This window comes from Pinus tabuliformis, chromosome 4_2, assembly GCF_031772625.1.
Source record: "Pinus tabuliformis cultivar Carrire ecotype Pingquan chromosome 4_2, CPIR1, whole genome shotgun sequence".
Taxonomy (NCBI): domain Eukaryota; kingdom Viridiplantae; phylum Streptophyta; class Pinopsida; order Pinales; family Pinaceae; genus Pinus; species Pinus tabuliformis.
In genome coordinates this window covers 75,095,517-75,111,655 of record NC_142304.1, presented here as the reverse complement: position 1 = coordinate 75,111,655, position 16,139 = coordinate 75,095,517, and the positions used below count along the sequence as shown (strand labels likewise).

Below are 16,139 nucleotides of genomic sequence, written 5' to 3'. Positions count from 1 at the left end.
GGGTTTCTGTGGGTCAAGGAGCGTATATGTGTTTCAGACAAGAAAAAGAAGTGGGGCAGGCTCTGATATGAGTGCTCTGACGGATATTGATGGCTAATGTCTATATGCTCTATTCATTAATTTTATCTGACTAAAAAAGATGCATTAATGATTGCATGTTAACAATGCACAGGTAGCACAGGTTGAAGGGGAGCATTAGCCTTCACGTACATTCAAGATTGTTGGCATTATGGTTGCTCAGTCCAGCTATGGCTTCAGATATTTCTACCATTTGTTGATCAAGTCATGTAAAATTCTAGGGTGTGATATGTCTTGAATAAGTCCTCTTGGACAAATGATTTAATTTGTATCCCCACTTTACATGGGATGGATGATGTAATATTTCTTGTTTCTATCATGTATAAACAATTGGTATATCCCCACTTGATTGGGTGGATGAGTCAAATTTGGTATATCCCCACTTGGTTGGGAGATGGATGTATGTATGAGTCATTGGTGATAGGAAGGTCATCCTCACATAGTTGAGTTATAGAGTCATATTATACTTTTAGAAAATGTTTTTTGCAGACTCTGCTAATGCTCAGGAAGAGCATGGACGGTTTCAGTGCATCTCAGCATGTACAAAAGGGGAGCTCAATCAGAAAATTCAGCATGTACTCAGGGGGAGAATGACGAGCAAAATGTATGTCAAAGGGAGAAATTATCTTGGTCCACCCTTTGCCCTTGATGTCAAAGGGGGAGAGTGACTTGGTGTTGTTGTTGCCATCAATTCCAAAGGGGGAGATTGTTGGCATTATGATACAGGTGTTGTCCTTGATGGCAACTCACTCAGATGAAAGATCACAGTACAGCATGTCAACAACAAAGAATTACATATTAGAATACAAAGAATGAAGAAAGATAGGTATATGCAGGTTCACATTGACCAAGCTATGTATACACGCAGGTTCACTGAACACAAGTAGCGTATACGTACACACGCACTTTCACAGAAGGAAAAGCGTGTATATCTTAGAAAACTAAGTTTTTGGTCTAAGGTATTTGGTCCAAGGTATTTTGATTCAAGGTATTGGTCCAAGGTATTTGGTCCAAGGTATTGACCCTAGGTATTTGGTCCAAGGTATTGATCCTAAGTGTTTTTGGTCCATGGTATTGAGAAAGGCCTAAAACTATATCAGGACGAGAAGATCATTAGGCCACGTGTGCAAGTATCGAATATCTGATGAAGTGTGAGATCTAGTATGTAGGTTATTAGCTTATGGTGTTGTGCTTGATCTGAACCAAGGATGAACCTTAGCGGTTGATGAGGGATAAGATCTAATGATGGATCGAGATCTTAAGGCTTGAAATGAATTATCATTATGTGATTTGATCATGTATAGTTTATATTTGAATATTGACGCATGTGTTATTCTGTAAATATTATGATCTAGGTATAACTGAAGTCCGGAATAGCTCCAAAATTCTGAATTAATATTTGCAGATGTGTATGCTCGTTAGCTTTGATAAAAGTGTGTATACATGTTGGTTCGACACATGGAAGTAGCATATACCTTATGAAGTATGTTTCAGTTGTTTTTGTTTGTTGTTGCAGAGTTCTCGGTTCTGCTTTTGATTCTAGTGACTGTATTCTGGTGAAAGTATTCTGAATGATTAGGTTGATCGTGATTTGATACAGTGATGATGGGTTGTGATTGATTGATTCAGTTGTGGTTGATTCAGAAAGTGATGATTGAGTTTCAGTAATTGGTTGATGTAGATGTATTTGATGATTGTATTGCAGTTATGATGTTGTTTATGGATCGAGTCTGAAAATTTATGAAACATGGTCCTTGGAGGAAGAAAGAAGGTCGTAGCCTTCTGTAGGTTGCTACCTATGTACTAGTAAACATATCGGCTAGTACAAGAACTAGGGGGTTGTAGCTCCCTTCCAGTAGAAGCTAGAGAAGCAGAGAAGATTGTAACCTTCTACAAGTAGAAGCCTATGTACTAATATGAGTCTGCACGAGTACAAGATTGTAAACTTATTTTCTTATTATTAAAAAAAGAGACGACATTAGTAGGTGGTTTTTACCCACATTGGGTTTCCACCTTATATCTTGGTGTTCATGTGTGTTGCTTATGTGTGATGCTTTATTCTGCTTATCTCTGATATACTGGTTAAAGTTCAATGCATGATAAATTGGCTAAATCAAAAGTTCTTTGCATATACGTTGGTTGCTTTAAGTACAATCGAGTGTACATGCTAGTTCACTGAGCTGAAATAACGTATACAAATCTGTTTGGAAAATAAAATTATTGATCTAATAATACTGATTCACCCTCCCTCTCAGTATTATTTCCAACACTCGTCTCCCCTCTCCTTTAGTTTATCTCCATCTCTCCTTTGTGACTCCCCTTATCTCTCCACCTCTATCACTCTACGTCTTTGTTCTTCCCCATATATATCTAGAGTTAATACATATCATGATATATTATAATATAACAAATTTAATGTTGTATTAATCTAAAGTTATTAAATTTAATAATATTAATATTATAATTTTTTAATATGAATAATAGATTTAATAATAATAATAATAATAATTGGGCTAATAATGTGTTTCTGCATGGTATTAATAATAATTTGGCCAATAGGCTTCACCTAAATAATTTTTTTTTTTGAATTTAGTAAATATAAAGAGTTTCATGGAGTAAATATAAAAAATATTTTATTTATTTACCATTTATTTATATATTTGTATTTATTTACCATACCTATTGAGTAAGTATGAAGAGAGGTTGTATTCATTTTCCATACATCTAGTTTATTTATATTTTTATTTATTTACCATATCTCTTTTTGAATGTTAGTAAATCTCTTTATATTTTAAATTTATGATGTGTTTATAGATAATTATTAGATTGCTTTTTATATAAAGCCAACCTTAGATTAAAAATGTTAAATGTTAAATGTTAAATATTACATGTTAAATCTTTACTTGAGATATTCCGCCCAAAAAGAAATATTAAAATATTTTGAAGCAAGATTTTGGATTCTTTGTGTTGAATTAACCTTTTCCATTTCATATAAGAAATGAGGTTGACTTTATTAAAGAGTAAAATTGTTTAAAATTTTACTTAATTTAGAATTTTAATGTGGTAATTTTATTGTTAAAGGTAAATTTATGATTCATTCAAATTCACATATATGATAAAGGATCTATTAAAAGTATGAGATAATTTACTATCCATTCAAATACCTAGTTGTATTTTAATAATTAATCTTAGTTAATTAATAACATTAAAAAATTGTATATAATTTAAGATTGGCATACATTAACTAAAATTATTTTCATTATTTTATAAAGACCTAACATACTTACACATCAAAATCATACTGGACTCTAAAATAAACCTCTAAGCACAAAAATAAAATATTTTAATTTAATATAAATAAATATTATTTTATTTTTTTAACAATTTAATTATTTTCTTAAAAAAAAATCAATCATTCATGCTGCTAGGTGACACTTATTAAAAAAATCATTAACAAAAACTAAATTTCATACCTAACTATGTACTAATTTCTCAACTTTGCTATTAGTGAATGCAGATCACCCTTATTTAAATAATCATTAACGAAAACTAAATTTCATACCAACTATGTACTAATTTCTCAACTTTGATAATAAAATAAGTTAGAAGTATTGTAAAAATACGGGCTAGCTGACCATGGAAACGAAAATTAAGAAGTCGAGACGAGAGTCACGGGTATAGTTTGTCTGCTTCTCACAAATTTTCGTGTGAACCTGCCCGGAACATCATAGGGACGGCGACCAAAGTACGCGGATTTCTGAGATAGTACAGAGAAGAAAAGGATATTTCATAGTTATAAAAGTTATTGTAACTTTAACGTGTTTTTTTGGGTATTCAGAGGAATCCCTAACTGAGCTGGTTTCAATGGTTTTTATGTCAGGGAGTGGATTCTAACGGCCACTACCACTATTAGGTAGGTAGGTAAGCAAATACAGTTGGCACATGTGAAAATGTGAATTTAACTTGGAATCTCTTGCATATAGCATTTCATTTTACTTCATTTTCATGGCTATAGCGAATTAAACTACACCAAATACTTATTATAGATACTTATAATTATTTATTATTTATTATACATACTTATAATTATAGATAATTATTATAATCATAGTGGTATTGTGCATAGCAATAATTTCTACGGTTCTTTGACTTGAATCTCGAATCATTCACTATGATCTATGTTCCAACATTTTCTTTTTCAGTTTGCTTCCTTTCCCACTATAGTAACCAGCTTAATGCATGTTACTCCATATTGTACATTCTCCAATACAGTTGGTTTCACGTGGTTCTCCATACTTTACAATCTCCAATGGAGCCACTTACTATCTCGCATATATTGGGTTCTACGGTGATCTCTTGATAGCTCATCAAATCCTTTTGCAGCTTTGTATGAAACAGAAAGGCATCTGACATACCCAGAACCCAACATGTCCAGAAGAGCTATTTCACTGTTTATTCTTATAACCCTTCTTCAACTTCTGTGTTACATTGGATTCTGTCATGGAAGGCTGCATGATTCAGATCTTGCAGCGCTGAAAGAAATCAGGAATGGGCTGTATGATTTGCCTGGTTCTGTATTCTTCCAGTCGTGGGACTTCGAGTCCAGTGATCCATGCAATTCATTCAGTGGAGTAATGTGCAGACAGATAGATGGGTTTTTTCGAGTTCAAACCCTAAATCTTGGCAGCTGGCTAGCCAGTTCACCTGGACTGAAGGGTGAGCTGAGTCCATCATTGGGTAATCTAACAGCCCTTCGTCAATTGATTATTTTTCCTGGAAGAGTAACAGGACAGATTCCAGACACCCTGGGAAATCTTCATAAGCTTGAGTTTCTAGGTATCAGTAAGAACTATTTATCAGGTCCAATTCCTTGGAGTTTCAAAAAATTAGAGAGTCTTCGTACGCTTGATTTGAGCTACAATCAGCTTCAAGGCTCCATTCCAGCAGGTTTGACCAATAACCCCAATCTCAAGATCTTGGTATTGGGTCATAACAATATCATGGGCAAAATTCCTAGCATTGAATGTCAGCTTCTGCACATGGATCTCAGTCACAATATGCTATCAGGTGACTTACCATTGCTTCCTTCTTCTTTACAATATCTTTCTTTGACACAAAATGTTCTGTCTGGATCTCTGGAGAATTTAGCTTCTCTGAATAGATTGAAGCACTTAGATCTGAGCCTGAACCAGTTTATTGGCAGTATACCGGCATCACTATTTGGGCTTCACCAGCTGTCAAATGTTTTCCTGCAACGTAACAGATTATCTGGTAACCTCAGAATACAAGCTGGATCAGTAATTAGTATCGACACTATAGATCTGAGTCACAATAATCTCTCAGGGGAACTGTCTCCTATTTTGGCAAATGCTCTGAATATATATTTAAATCACAACCATTTGACAGGGATGGTACCTCTGGAATACGTAAGAAAGATTTATACAGGCAGGATTCGAACATTTTATATACAGCATAATTATTTTTCAGCCTTTCCTCTGGCAGCTGGTTCTCCACTTCCCATTTCTGGGTCTCTGTGCATTCGATACAATTGTATGGATCCACCCGTTAAGTCACCATGCCCATTGAGCTCAGGAGGCAGAGAAAAGAGGCCCACGTATGAATGCAAGAATTTTTAAAGGGAATCATTTTGTAGGAAAAAGGAAATCTTCCTTCTCTGCTATAAATATTTACGTAGATTTGTAGATTTCAAAGTGTGATTGGAGGTCAATGATCCAAGTTTCTACCAAAACCCTTCCGAAACCCAAAATCCATAAAGTTTGAAGCTTCAACTTAACTTCTTTAGTTGAAAAATTTGAGCAACCAGAAGAGATTCCTCTTCTAAGCTACCATCCAGAGCTGTTGTGTGTTTTGCATTATCAATATTAGGGTGAGAATATTATCTCGGTGGTGTATTAAGTATGCATTTGTAAAAATTATTACTTTAATAAGTGAGCATAACATGTTATATGACTTTGAAACAAGCAGTTGGAACTACGTAAATAACTTCTTCTTTTTTGTAGATGTAGATAGCTCTTGATATGTTTTGGGAGATAATTCTTTCCGGTGCTTATATTTGTTTGATGAATTCTTAAGAAAAAACGATTCTATTTTATGTATTTACTTGTTTATCATTTAGTTGGAATATATATATTTTAAACAATCTTAAGTATTATTTAAAACAGATTTTGATTTTTCAAAAGTGAGTAAAGTCATTCATAAAAAACAAATTTTTATTTATTTTTCCTTTATAATATCACAATGTAAGTAATTTTTCTACTCACACACATTGTTTCTATTTTTTCTCTATGTAAATATTATTTTTAGCATATTGTGAAAATTCTATTATATAAAATATTTTGTTTGCATTAATAAAATTGTCTCAAGTAGTCATGTTGGTTGGGATCATGGATATTTTCTTTGTATTAATAAAATTGCCTCAAGTGGTCATTGTGAGAATTCTATTATATAAAATATTTTGTTTGCTTTAATAAAATTGTCTCAATTAGTCATGTTGGTTGGGACCATGGATATTTTCTTTGCATTAATAAAATTGCCTCAAGTGGTCATGTTGGTTGGGACCATGGATTATTTCTGTGAGAGGATTTTAACCACCCAAAAATATTGGCATTGTGATTTTCTATCTGGGTGTGTGGGTGGTTATTGAAAGTGTTCATCCTATGGAATACCCTATTTACCCAAACATTGGTTGGGAGGATGAACTATTTCTCTTAGAGGATTTTAACCACTCAAGAATATTGGCATTGTGATTTTTGATCTAGTTGTGTGAGTGGTTAGTGAAGGTGTTCATCTTATGGAAGTATCAAAACCTGTAGTGATTGAAATTTTGAAGCTTGTGTTGGTGCCTATTTTCCACATATGTTTTCAAATATAGAGCTATACAGTCCAACTGTTATTTATGCTCTTTGTAAGCTTTGGAAAATCAAACACTGAGTTGAAAGTATTTTTTTTATTGCATATTCTCTTTGCACTGGCAAAGCAATACCATACCACCTCGCTTCATATTGGGGGATATGTATTGAGGAAAATATGACATAATATATTGAGCATATAATAGGGGTAAAGGGTTTCTATATTGGCATTTATAAAAAATGGAGCTCAAAGTTATTGAAAAATATAAAGGGATATAAAAAAAAAATGAATACCTACAATATCTAGTGAAAGTAGAGGTTTTTTAAATTAGAGGGATATAAAAAAATGTTAATGAAAAAATGAATACCTACAATATCTAGTGAAACTAGGGGTTTTTTAAATTAGAAAGTGTATTCTGTTAGTATTGGAGTTATTTTTCAATATGTAGTCAAATTAACGGCATTGTTTAGTATGTCACTAACACATGTGATACGTTACACGTTCATTGAAGTATTTGACTTATTTTCCATTATGTAGTCAAATTAAGGGTATTGTTTAGTATGTCACGATAGGTTAACTTTATTTAGTGAGAGGTCTTGAACTTTAATCTTATTTTAGTTATTTTCTTTGCATACAAAAATAGCCATGTTGGCCATGTTATAGTTAATGCATTTTTCTAAAAAGAGCATAACTTTTGCATCTTTAGTGCCATTTTTTTTAAACCTAATTTTTTTAGAGCTTTCTTTCGAGAGAGTCAATTTTTGAAACCATATTATCAAAATGTTTTAATATGGCCACTCCAAGTGAACTTTTTCTTATGGGTATCAACTACTCATGGAAATCCCACATGGAGGGTGTACTAAGTAAAGGATTGAGCGGAATAACCTTGGAACAAGAAAATACCCTCATCAATGTTGATAAGAGAGCCAAATGGGATAATAGGAATGGAAAAACACATTGATTAATCATAATTTCTATTTCTCCTTATTTGCATTTTTATATTCAAGGAATTGATGCTACGAATCAATCGTGGAAAAGTTGAAAAAAATATTTGGTGAACCGAATATTATTACATCTCATTAGCTTAATAATAAAATCTTGAGTTTAAGTTCTAATGATTTCTCCTGCATTGAATATTACTTATCTAATTTTAAAACACTTAGACATTTGCTTAAATTCTATTAGGTTGATCTAGACAAGGAACGTTGAATATGTATTATACTTTCAAAGCTTGGTTCTACATATTCTACATTTTTATCTACATTTTATGTCACAAGAGAAGCTTTGGGGTTTTCCTATAAAAAAACCTTATCTCGAATCTTTTTGTGACTCTCTCATTAAACATGATCTTGCTTATTGGAGTGATTAATATTGTAGATACATCTAAAAAGGCCATATGGACCAATGGAAAGATAAAACCAATCATCAAAACAATAAACAACCTCACAACAAGACACAAATTAAGGTTCCTAAACCCTCTCAATCATCCTCTACACTTTTTGGTAACAAAGGACCAAAATCAAAGAGTAAAAATAATGTCAAACATTGCAACTATTGTGGGAGATATGGTCATTTAGAGTCCAAATGTTTTAAAAAGATAGAGGCCTTGGAAGCAGTAATTAAGAAGCATAACATCAACCTTGATTCTTCTTCTAGCACTTCTTCTCATGGACATGCAACCTCCATGCAACCTCTACTTCTTCTTCTTATGAATGGGTTATTTATTCTGGAGCATCTTATCATATGACTAGCAATAGAGCCAATTTTTCTACTCTTAATGATTGTAACACGAGATGAATATTTTTTGGTGATGATAGATCTCTTAGTAGTTCAAGTATATAATGGTTATTTCAATGATGCATTATGTGTTCCAAGTATTTCCTACAACCTATCAACATATTAGATCACTCATTCATGTGAAGGTAAAACAATAGATTTTTTTCCTCATCAATTTGTAATTAAGTATTTAAAAGTTCCTAAATATGTCCTTGCCACTAAAATAGTTGATGATATTACATGGTTGTACAAGTTTGACAAATTTGGGTCATCATCTTTTGCCTTAGTTTTTATTGGTCATAGTGATAACTTGAGCAAAAATTGACATGAGCGATTTGGTCATTTAAACTATCGCTCACTACAACATGCAATCAAAATATAGCTATTAGTCTTCCCCTAATTTCTTGTAGAGATGGTGTTTGTATTGATTGTGTTCTCAACAAACGTCATTTGGACAATTTTTAACAAACTTGCCTCTTGGCATGCTTTAACCCCTTTGTAGCTAGTTCAAATTGATTTATGTAGTCCAATTTCTTCTCATTCCTTCTTTAGGTTCAAGTATTGCTTAACATTCATTTTTTACTTCTCCATACACACTTGGGTTTATTTCTTAAAACTTATGAGGAGAGTTTTTGACTTGTTCTTGGCCTAAAAATCCCTTGTAGAAAAACAATCTCGACATCAATTGCAAAGGTTAAGAATAGATAATGGAGGTGAATATGTCAACAATAAATTCACAACTTGTTTCATTGCACAGGACATTAAAATGCAACATACTATTATATATATACCACAACAAAATGATGTTGGTGAACGAAGTAATCTTTCATTAAAGGAAATGGCTAATTATGTGATTTAATCTAAGGGATTAAATCTTCATTATACGTCAAAAGAAATCAATTGTGAAAATTACATAATAAATCAGATTCCCAAAAAGGATTTAAGTAATATAGCACTAGAAGAAGCATGAAATAAATTAAGCCATATGTAAGCCATGTTTGTATCTTTGGCCATGTAGATGGTGGACTTGAGGCAAGTAGTAATTGGTTCCCTCTTATCGCTTAGCTCATCAACCCCTAGTTTTTGTATCCCTTGATTCACTACTTTCTCTTTGCTTAATTGATTTCTCTTCTATGGATTGTCATTTGTGAACCTTCGCCTCCCCTTGTTTCTTTCTCTCTCATTATATATTTTCCCCTCCTTTCTTTTCTTTCCCTATGTATTAATAATTCTTATTACTGCAATAATACTTATGAGATAACATGTATTGTTGCACTGAAATAAGTGTAATAGTTTGTGTATTCTTTGAATTAATGAACATATTAATTCATTGTACTATCTCTATGATTACATTATTAATATTAATAGAGATGATATTAATATTATTGAACTATTGATATTAATAATATTACTCTACTAATAGTAATAATTATTTATTAAGTATTTTGATGAATTTATATATCCTATAATTACATTATTAATATCAATGTAATAGTTCACTAATTCATTGAAATACTAATTACATTATATTATTAATGTTAATGGGACTTGTTATTGCTCAAACTAGTAGGGGTCCTAGAGGGGAAACTATTAGGTTAAGGGCAACAATGGAGCAATAGCCCACTATCACCTCAGCTAAAGCTTCCTACTCTTTACTGATTTTCACAGATGGGAGTAGACCCAGTATGAAGGGAATCACCTCAATAAATGGGCCAATAAAGGGAAAAGAGTGATTCCTAAAGAGGCATATTCACAAGAGAGCCTCAATATATGGCTTGTTTATCCAAGAGGCAAGATGAAAAGCTCTCTAAGAAGGGCCAAGAGAGTCTTAGGGGTTATGTTTTTGGAATGAGACTCCTTAAGGAGGGACCTATTCCTGAAAACCCTTAAGAAGACTTGGTTTCCAAATGGCCTTTGACGAATTGCCTTCCAAAAGTTATGGGACCACATGGGACCATGTGGACCCAAAATTAACTCAATTAAGAGGAATTGGTCACTCAAGGAGGGGCTTGACTTGATTTTGGAAAAGAAGAGGATAAATGGTCAAATATTCTTGGAATGGAATGTAATGATCCAGATGATGTCACTATCCAAGGGAAACATAGGGCAAGAAATGATCCTCAACCTAGGGCTTGAAATATCTCAATATCCCACTGTTGAATTTTATTCAAATATGGAGGGCCTATAGAGAAAAATCCAACACACTTGTGCACCAAAAATCAAAGTGTTTGGATGCCTAGATTGTCACATAATCGATGCCCTAGGTGACCTATGTAGGCTAGACCTAGAGAGAAAGAGAGAAAGGTGAAAAAAATATGTTTCTAGGTGATAATCTATGGAGGACCAATGCCTAATCCTTTGGGAAAAATGGAGTCAAGATTATTCCAATTATTAGGATGGTTTCATTTAGTTAAGGAGGCCTCTAGAACAATTTCGCATGTCAATTAGGGCACGACAAAAACTACTTCAAGGTCTTTATACTTCAATGTGCAATATGTGATGATGTATCAAGATAAATTTCAATGAAATATCTCTAGGAACATTAAATTAAGCAAACATGGTCCATTACATGATGCAATGCTAATAAAAGACAAATTTATACCCTTTCACCAAAGAAAAGCAACAAAATTTCGGCCTAGTATAGCAAAACTCCCAACATCATTTATGTGGAATAGAAAAGAATGATAAAATAGCATTAAAAGAGAACTTACATGTGAGAACAAGTATGTCCAATCATCATCATATGCCAATATAAAAGCCCAAAGAAAAAAAATGAAGATATACAAAGATAAAAAATATTCATCCATCCATCCAATTTCATCCTCCAAAGAGAATAGCGAAAATTTCACAAGAGAATGTGATCAATCCAAGTGATGATGATACAATGAATCAACTCATCATCTCTTTATACAATGTCTAAAGAATTTGATTTAGCTTACTTTGGCCTAATTTACCCCTTAAAATAAAATAATGTGCAAAATAACAAGTACTTTTGGTGATAAGCCCACCAAACTAGCTCAATAACAAAGGAGTAAGCCTCTCACGAGAGTCGAATGATCGATAACATGTCTCATTGGGCCTTAGAGGAGGTGTAATGAAGTCCATAGGTGCCATAATGTGAAATAGTACTCCAAAAATAGTGGACAAGGCATTCCCCCCTTGTTCTCCAAGTAATAAACCTGTGGTGCTCCCAAATGGATGTGAGGGCACACAAATGTCCTCATGGGTCTCCAAATAAATCAAAGATGCATGTAGACCATATGCAAGGGCTAGGATGATGATATAGTTGATTGCACATCATCATATAAATCCTGGACCATTTGCCAAGTGTGTAATGCAACTATGGAGCTGGTTAGGCATGGTGAACTAAGGGCATCTTCCTTATCCAATAAGTGAAGCACGAGAAATATCTGAATGACTCTGGGGATCCATGGAATGTTGTATGTTGTTTTGGAGACACATGGATCTCTAAACATAGCTTACATGTGCTATTGTAAACCTCTAGAGGGTTAGGACCCCGTATAGGGAGACCAAACCCAAAATGGAGACCTTTTGTAATCCTACATAAGATCCAATGCGTCCCCTTTCCTTCCAGTACACCAAGTTATTAATGAAATCAAGTAAAAGAGTTTACAAACCATGGGAAAAATGTGGGCACTTCATAATGGAATGCCCTTCCATAGTGGGTTTTAGCATGGGCAAAATGTCTACAAGTTCAAAAGGGGGTTAACCAAGCACCCTATTAGGTAGTTTCTGCTTCTAAAGGGGGCGGTATGTCCATGCTACATCCTTCAAATGGTGGTGGTCTGTGATCAAGTGATGGAACGGAGTGGGGGATGAAGGGGAAAACATGGGTCACATGCCATGGTAAAAGGGTAGCTAATGAAAGGGAAGCCCATACTTGGGTAAAGGATGTGTAGGAGGGAGCAATCATGGTACATGAGTTACATCGACCTTGATTTTTCCACCCTTATTCATATTCCTTTTTACTTTTATTGACTTTTATTTGGCTAACTACTCGAGGCTCAACGGAATGAGAGCATGTTAAGTTATGGTATGTTCTATGCTTATAACAGTTTACTTCTTTTTCTTATTATATTCCACCGATTAGCAATCACATCTACATAAAGTAAAGTGCAGATAGAACATTAAATGATCAACAGAAAACAAGCCAAGACAAGAGACACAAGATGTGGCAGCTAGCGAGGGACAAACCCCACAATGTGTGGGGAAACCCTTTGATAAAATCTTCTTTTATCTTCAATAATTGAGCAGAGAGAAATAGTACAATAAATCTGATTGATATCAGTAGTAGCAAACCCTAGATCAGCAGCATCAGCATTAGCAGCTTCATTATCAAACTAGGGCAAACCATATCTCACAAACTGACCGTCGGATTGACTTCATTCCACCACCAAAAGTTTCGGCTTCTAGAGGAGGCTCATATGAACCTACAACGCAGTTCAGATGAGGAGATCTTCTAGGCCACACAAGTCAATCTTTATTTCTGCAGTTGCAGCTTCAGTTTCAGTAGTTTCCGACTTCAAACTAGGGTAGTCGATATCTTGCAAACCGTTCGTTGGATTGACTTCATTCCACCACCAAAAGTTGCGGCTTTTAGAGGAGGTTAAGATGAACCTACAACTTAGTTCAGATGAGGAGATCTTCTAGGCCACGCAAGTCAATCTTTAATTCTGCAGTTGCAGCTTCAGTTTCAGCAGTTTCCGGCTTCAAACTAGGGCAGTCGATATCTTGCAAACCATTCGTCAGATTGACTTCATTCCACCACCAAAAGTTGTGGCTTTTAGAGGAGGTTCAGATGAACCTACAGCACAGTTCAGATGAGGAGATCTTCTAGGCCACGCAAGTCAATCTTTACTTCTGCAGTTACAGCTTCAAATTCAACAGCTTCTCACTTCACATGTGTGAGAGAGAGACCCATTTCAGCACAGTAGAGAAGAGACTCATTTCTACGCAGTAGAGAGAGAGAGATGTGATGAGATGAGTGAGTCCAAATGAGGAAAAGTCCTCTTATATTTATACACAATGTTGGTGGGTGAATAGATGCGATTGTTGGGCTTCTGAGCCTACATGAGTTGTAGGTCGGCTTGATAATAATTCCATAATCAAAATAAATTCATATCTCCATGAATACTTATCGGAATCGGATGATATTTATATCAATCCTACACCTCTCGACGAGAGGAATATAATAAAAATATTATCAGCCATGAATAAGATGATCCACATGAAGTTTTTCCCTGGTTTCCGATTTTAACACTCTCTCTCAACCATGGAGAACTTCATCTGCAATCTGTCTATCGGTCGTTACTATTCATCCATCAAATGCACTGCCCTGTATAGCCTGACCCTTGCCCTGCTCTACTCTATTCTACCTGTTCTGCTTTGTCTTTTTCTGCCCTGCACTGATCTGTACTGTTTTGCTCTGTTCTGCTCTGCTCTTGCATTGTTCTGTTCTTCTCTGCTTTCGTCCGAATTATGAAGAAGAAGAAATGATCGAGGATGTATCATACTGACTCAAAGTCAGTGTCAGATTCTATACCACTAGTCCCAGACCAGTCTCAACCAACCCGAAGTCAGCGTCATAGTGAGTACAACTCCACTGGTCCTAGACCAATATCATCCTCCACTGACTCAAAGTCAGTCTCAGAGTGCGTACCACTGGTCCCAGACCAATCTCAGTCGACCCGAAGTCAGCTTCATAGTAAGTACCACTCCTACCACTGGTCCCAGACCAGTATCACAGTCTCAGAGTGTGTATCACTGGTCCCAAACCAGTCTCAACCGACCCGAAGTCAACGTCATAGTATGTACCACTTTCCCTGGTCCCAGACCAGTACTGCACTGACACGAAGTCAGTCTCGGAGTATGTACCATTGGTCCCAGACCAGTCTCAACCGACCCGAAGTCAGCATCATAGTATGGTACAACTCCTACCACTGGTCCCAGACCAGTATCGAAGTCTGAGAGAGTGTACCACTAGTCCCAGACCAGTCTCAACCGACCCGAAGTCAGCGTCATAGTATGTACCACTCTCACTGGTCCCAGACCAGTACTGCACTGACACAAAGTCAGTCTCAGAGTATGTACCACTGGTCCCAGACCAGTATCATTGATCCCAGATCAATGGAGGTCATCCTAGCATAGGGAGTATGGTAGATACAACGATGCGTCCATCGGTACTACTATGGTCCCTAACTTCATTTCCCTGCTCATTGATCAGATGAGAGGTACTTCCCATGAGTCCCAGACTGCATGGGTAGGATGCCTCGACAGGAGAGCTAATCAATCCTGTCCTCACAGGAGAACACATCAATCCTGCTACAATCGCCGTGGAGAACACATCAATCCAGGCTGCCATGGAGAACACATCAATCCAGGCCTCACAGGAGAACTAATCATCCTGCTACACAGGAGAGCGAATCATCCTGTTCCACAAGAGAGTGAATCATCTTGTCCCACAAGAGAGCGAATCATCTTGTTCCAGTGTGCACCACCAGGGGAGGGTGAGTCACCTTGTGGTCATATGTTGCTCCAGTAGGAACCGCAAGCCCTCAGAGCTCCCAGAGCTCAATGTATGCAACATGCAAGACCCTTATACAAGGGTTTCTTGCCGACTCCAAGTCGTTTGGGAAAATCACAGATTAGATCTTTCCTCAGGGCTTTGACAAGGTGTATCAACCTGTACATCATCTTAATGTGATGGAGCTTCCTTGCTCATTGACTTACCATATCCCAGATGATGTCTATCTACTGGAGCAATTGACGAATACGGGATTCCTCAATAATCGAATCCCACCTCTAGTTGTTACAGAGAATCACAGTGGTATCCAATGTAAATCCAAACATCTCACTGAAGAGCTTTCACAGCCAGACTACCTCACACGAGGTTATGCTAGCAACAATATATCCTGCTTCAGTGGTGCTCAAAGCCACCGACTTCTGCTTCATGCTCATCCAGGATATCGAAGCAAATCCCAAGGTGAAACAGTACCCGAAAGTGCTCTTACGGTCCACCACACTGCCTGCCAAATCAACATCAGTATATCCAAGTAGTCTCACATCTCCGGCAGTGTATCTTAATCCATGAGAGATTGTGTCCTGAAGACATCTTAGAAGATTCCCGGCATCAATCCAGTGAGGCTCAACAAAATATGAGCTCACAATGCTAACTGCAAAACATATGTTCAGACGGAGGTTCACTAAGAACATTAATGCGAATGAGTTTTTGAAACTCAGAGGCATTTCCAAAGTCTGGTCTAACATCACTACCATATAACTTCTAAAAGTTCAGATCCTCGAGGTAGTCACAGGCTTGCAGTCCATCATACTGAATCTTTCCAATATATTTACCACATATTTTCCTTGAGATCGGAAAATTTCCCTTAACTTCT

General features: G+C 35.8%; 1 protein-coding gene across 1 annotated transcript; it reads left to right on the top strand.

Annotated features, from left to right (window-relative positions):
• The first annotated feature begins 4,505 nt into the window (after positions 1–4,505).
• On the top strand, positions 4,506–5,714 carry LOC149168294 (uncharacterized). The gene has a single exon (XM_089424878.1). It carries the CDS (start codon positions 4,506–4,508, stop codon positions 5,712–5,714), a length of 1,209 nt encoding a protein of 402 aa, XP_089281004.1.
• Positions 5,715–16,139: the final 10,425 nt, after the last annotated feature.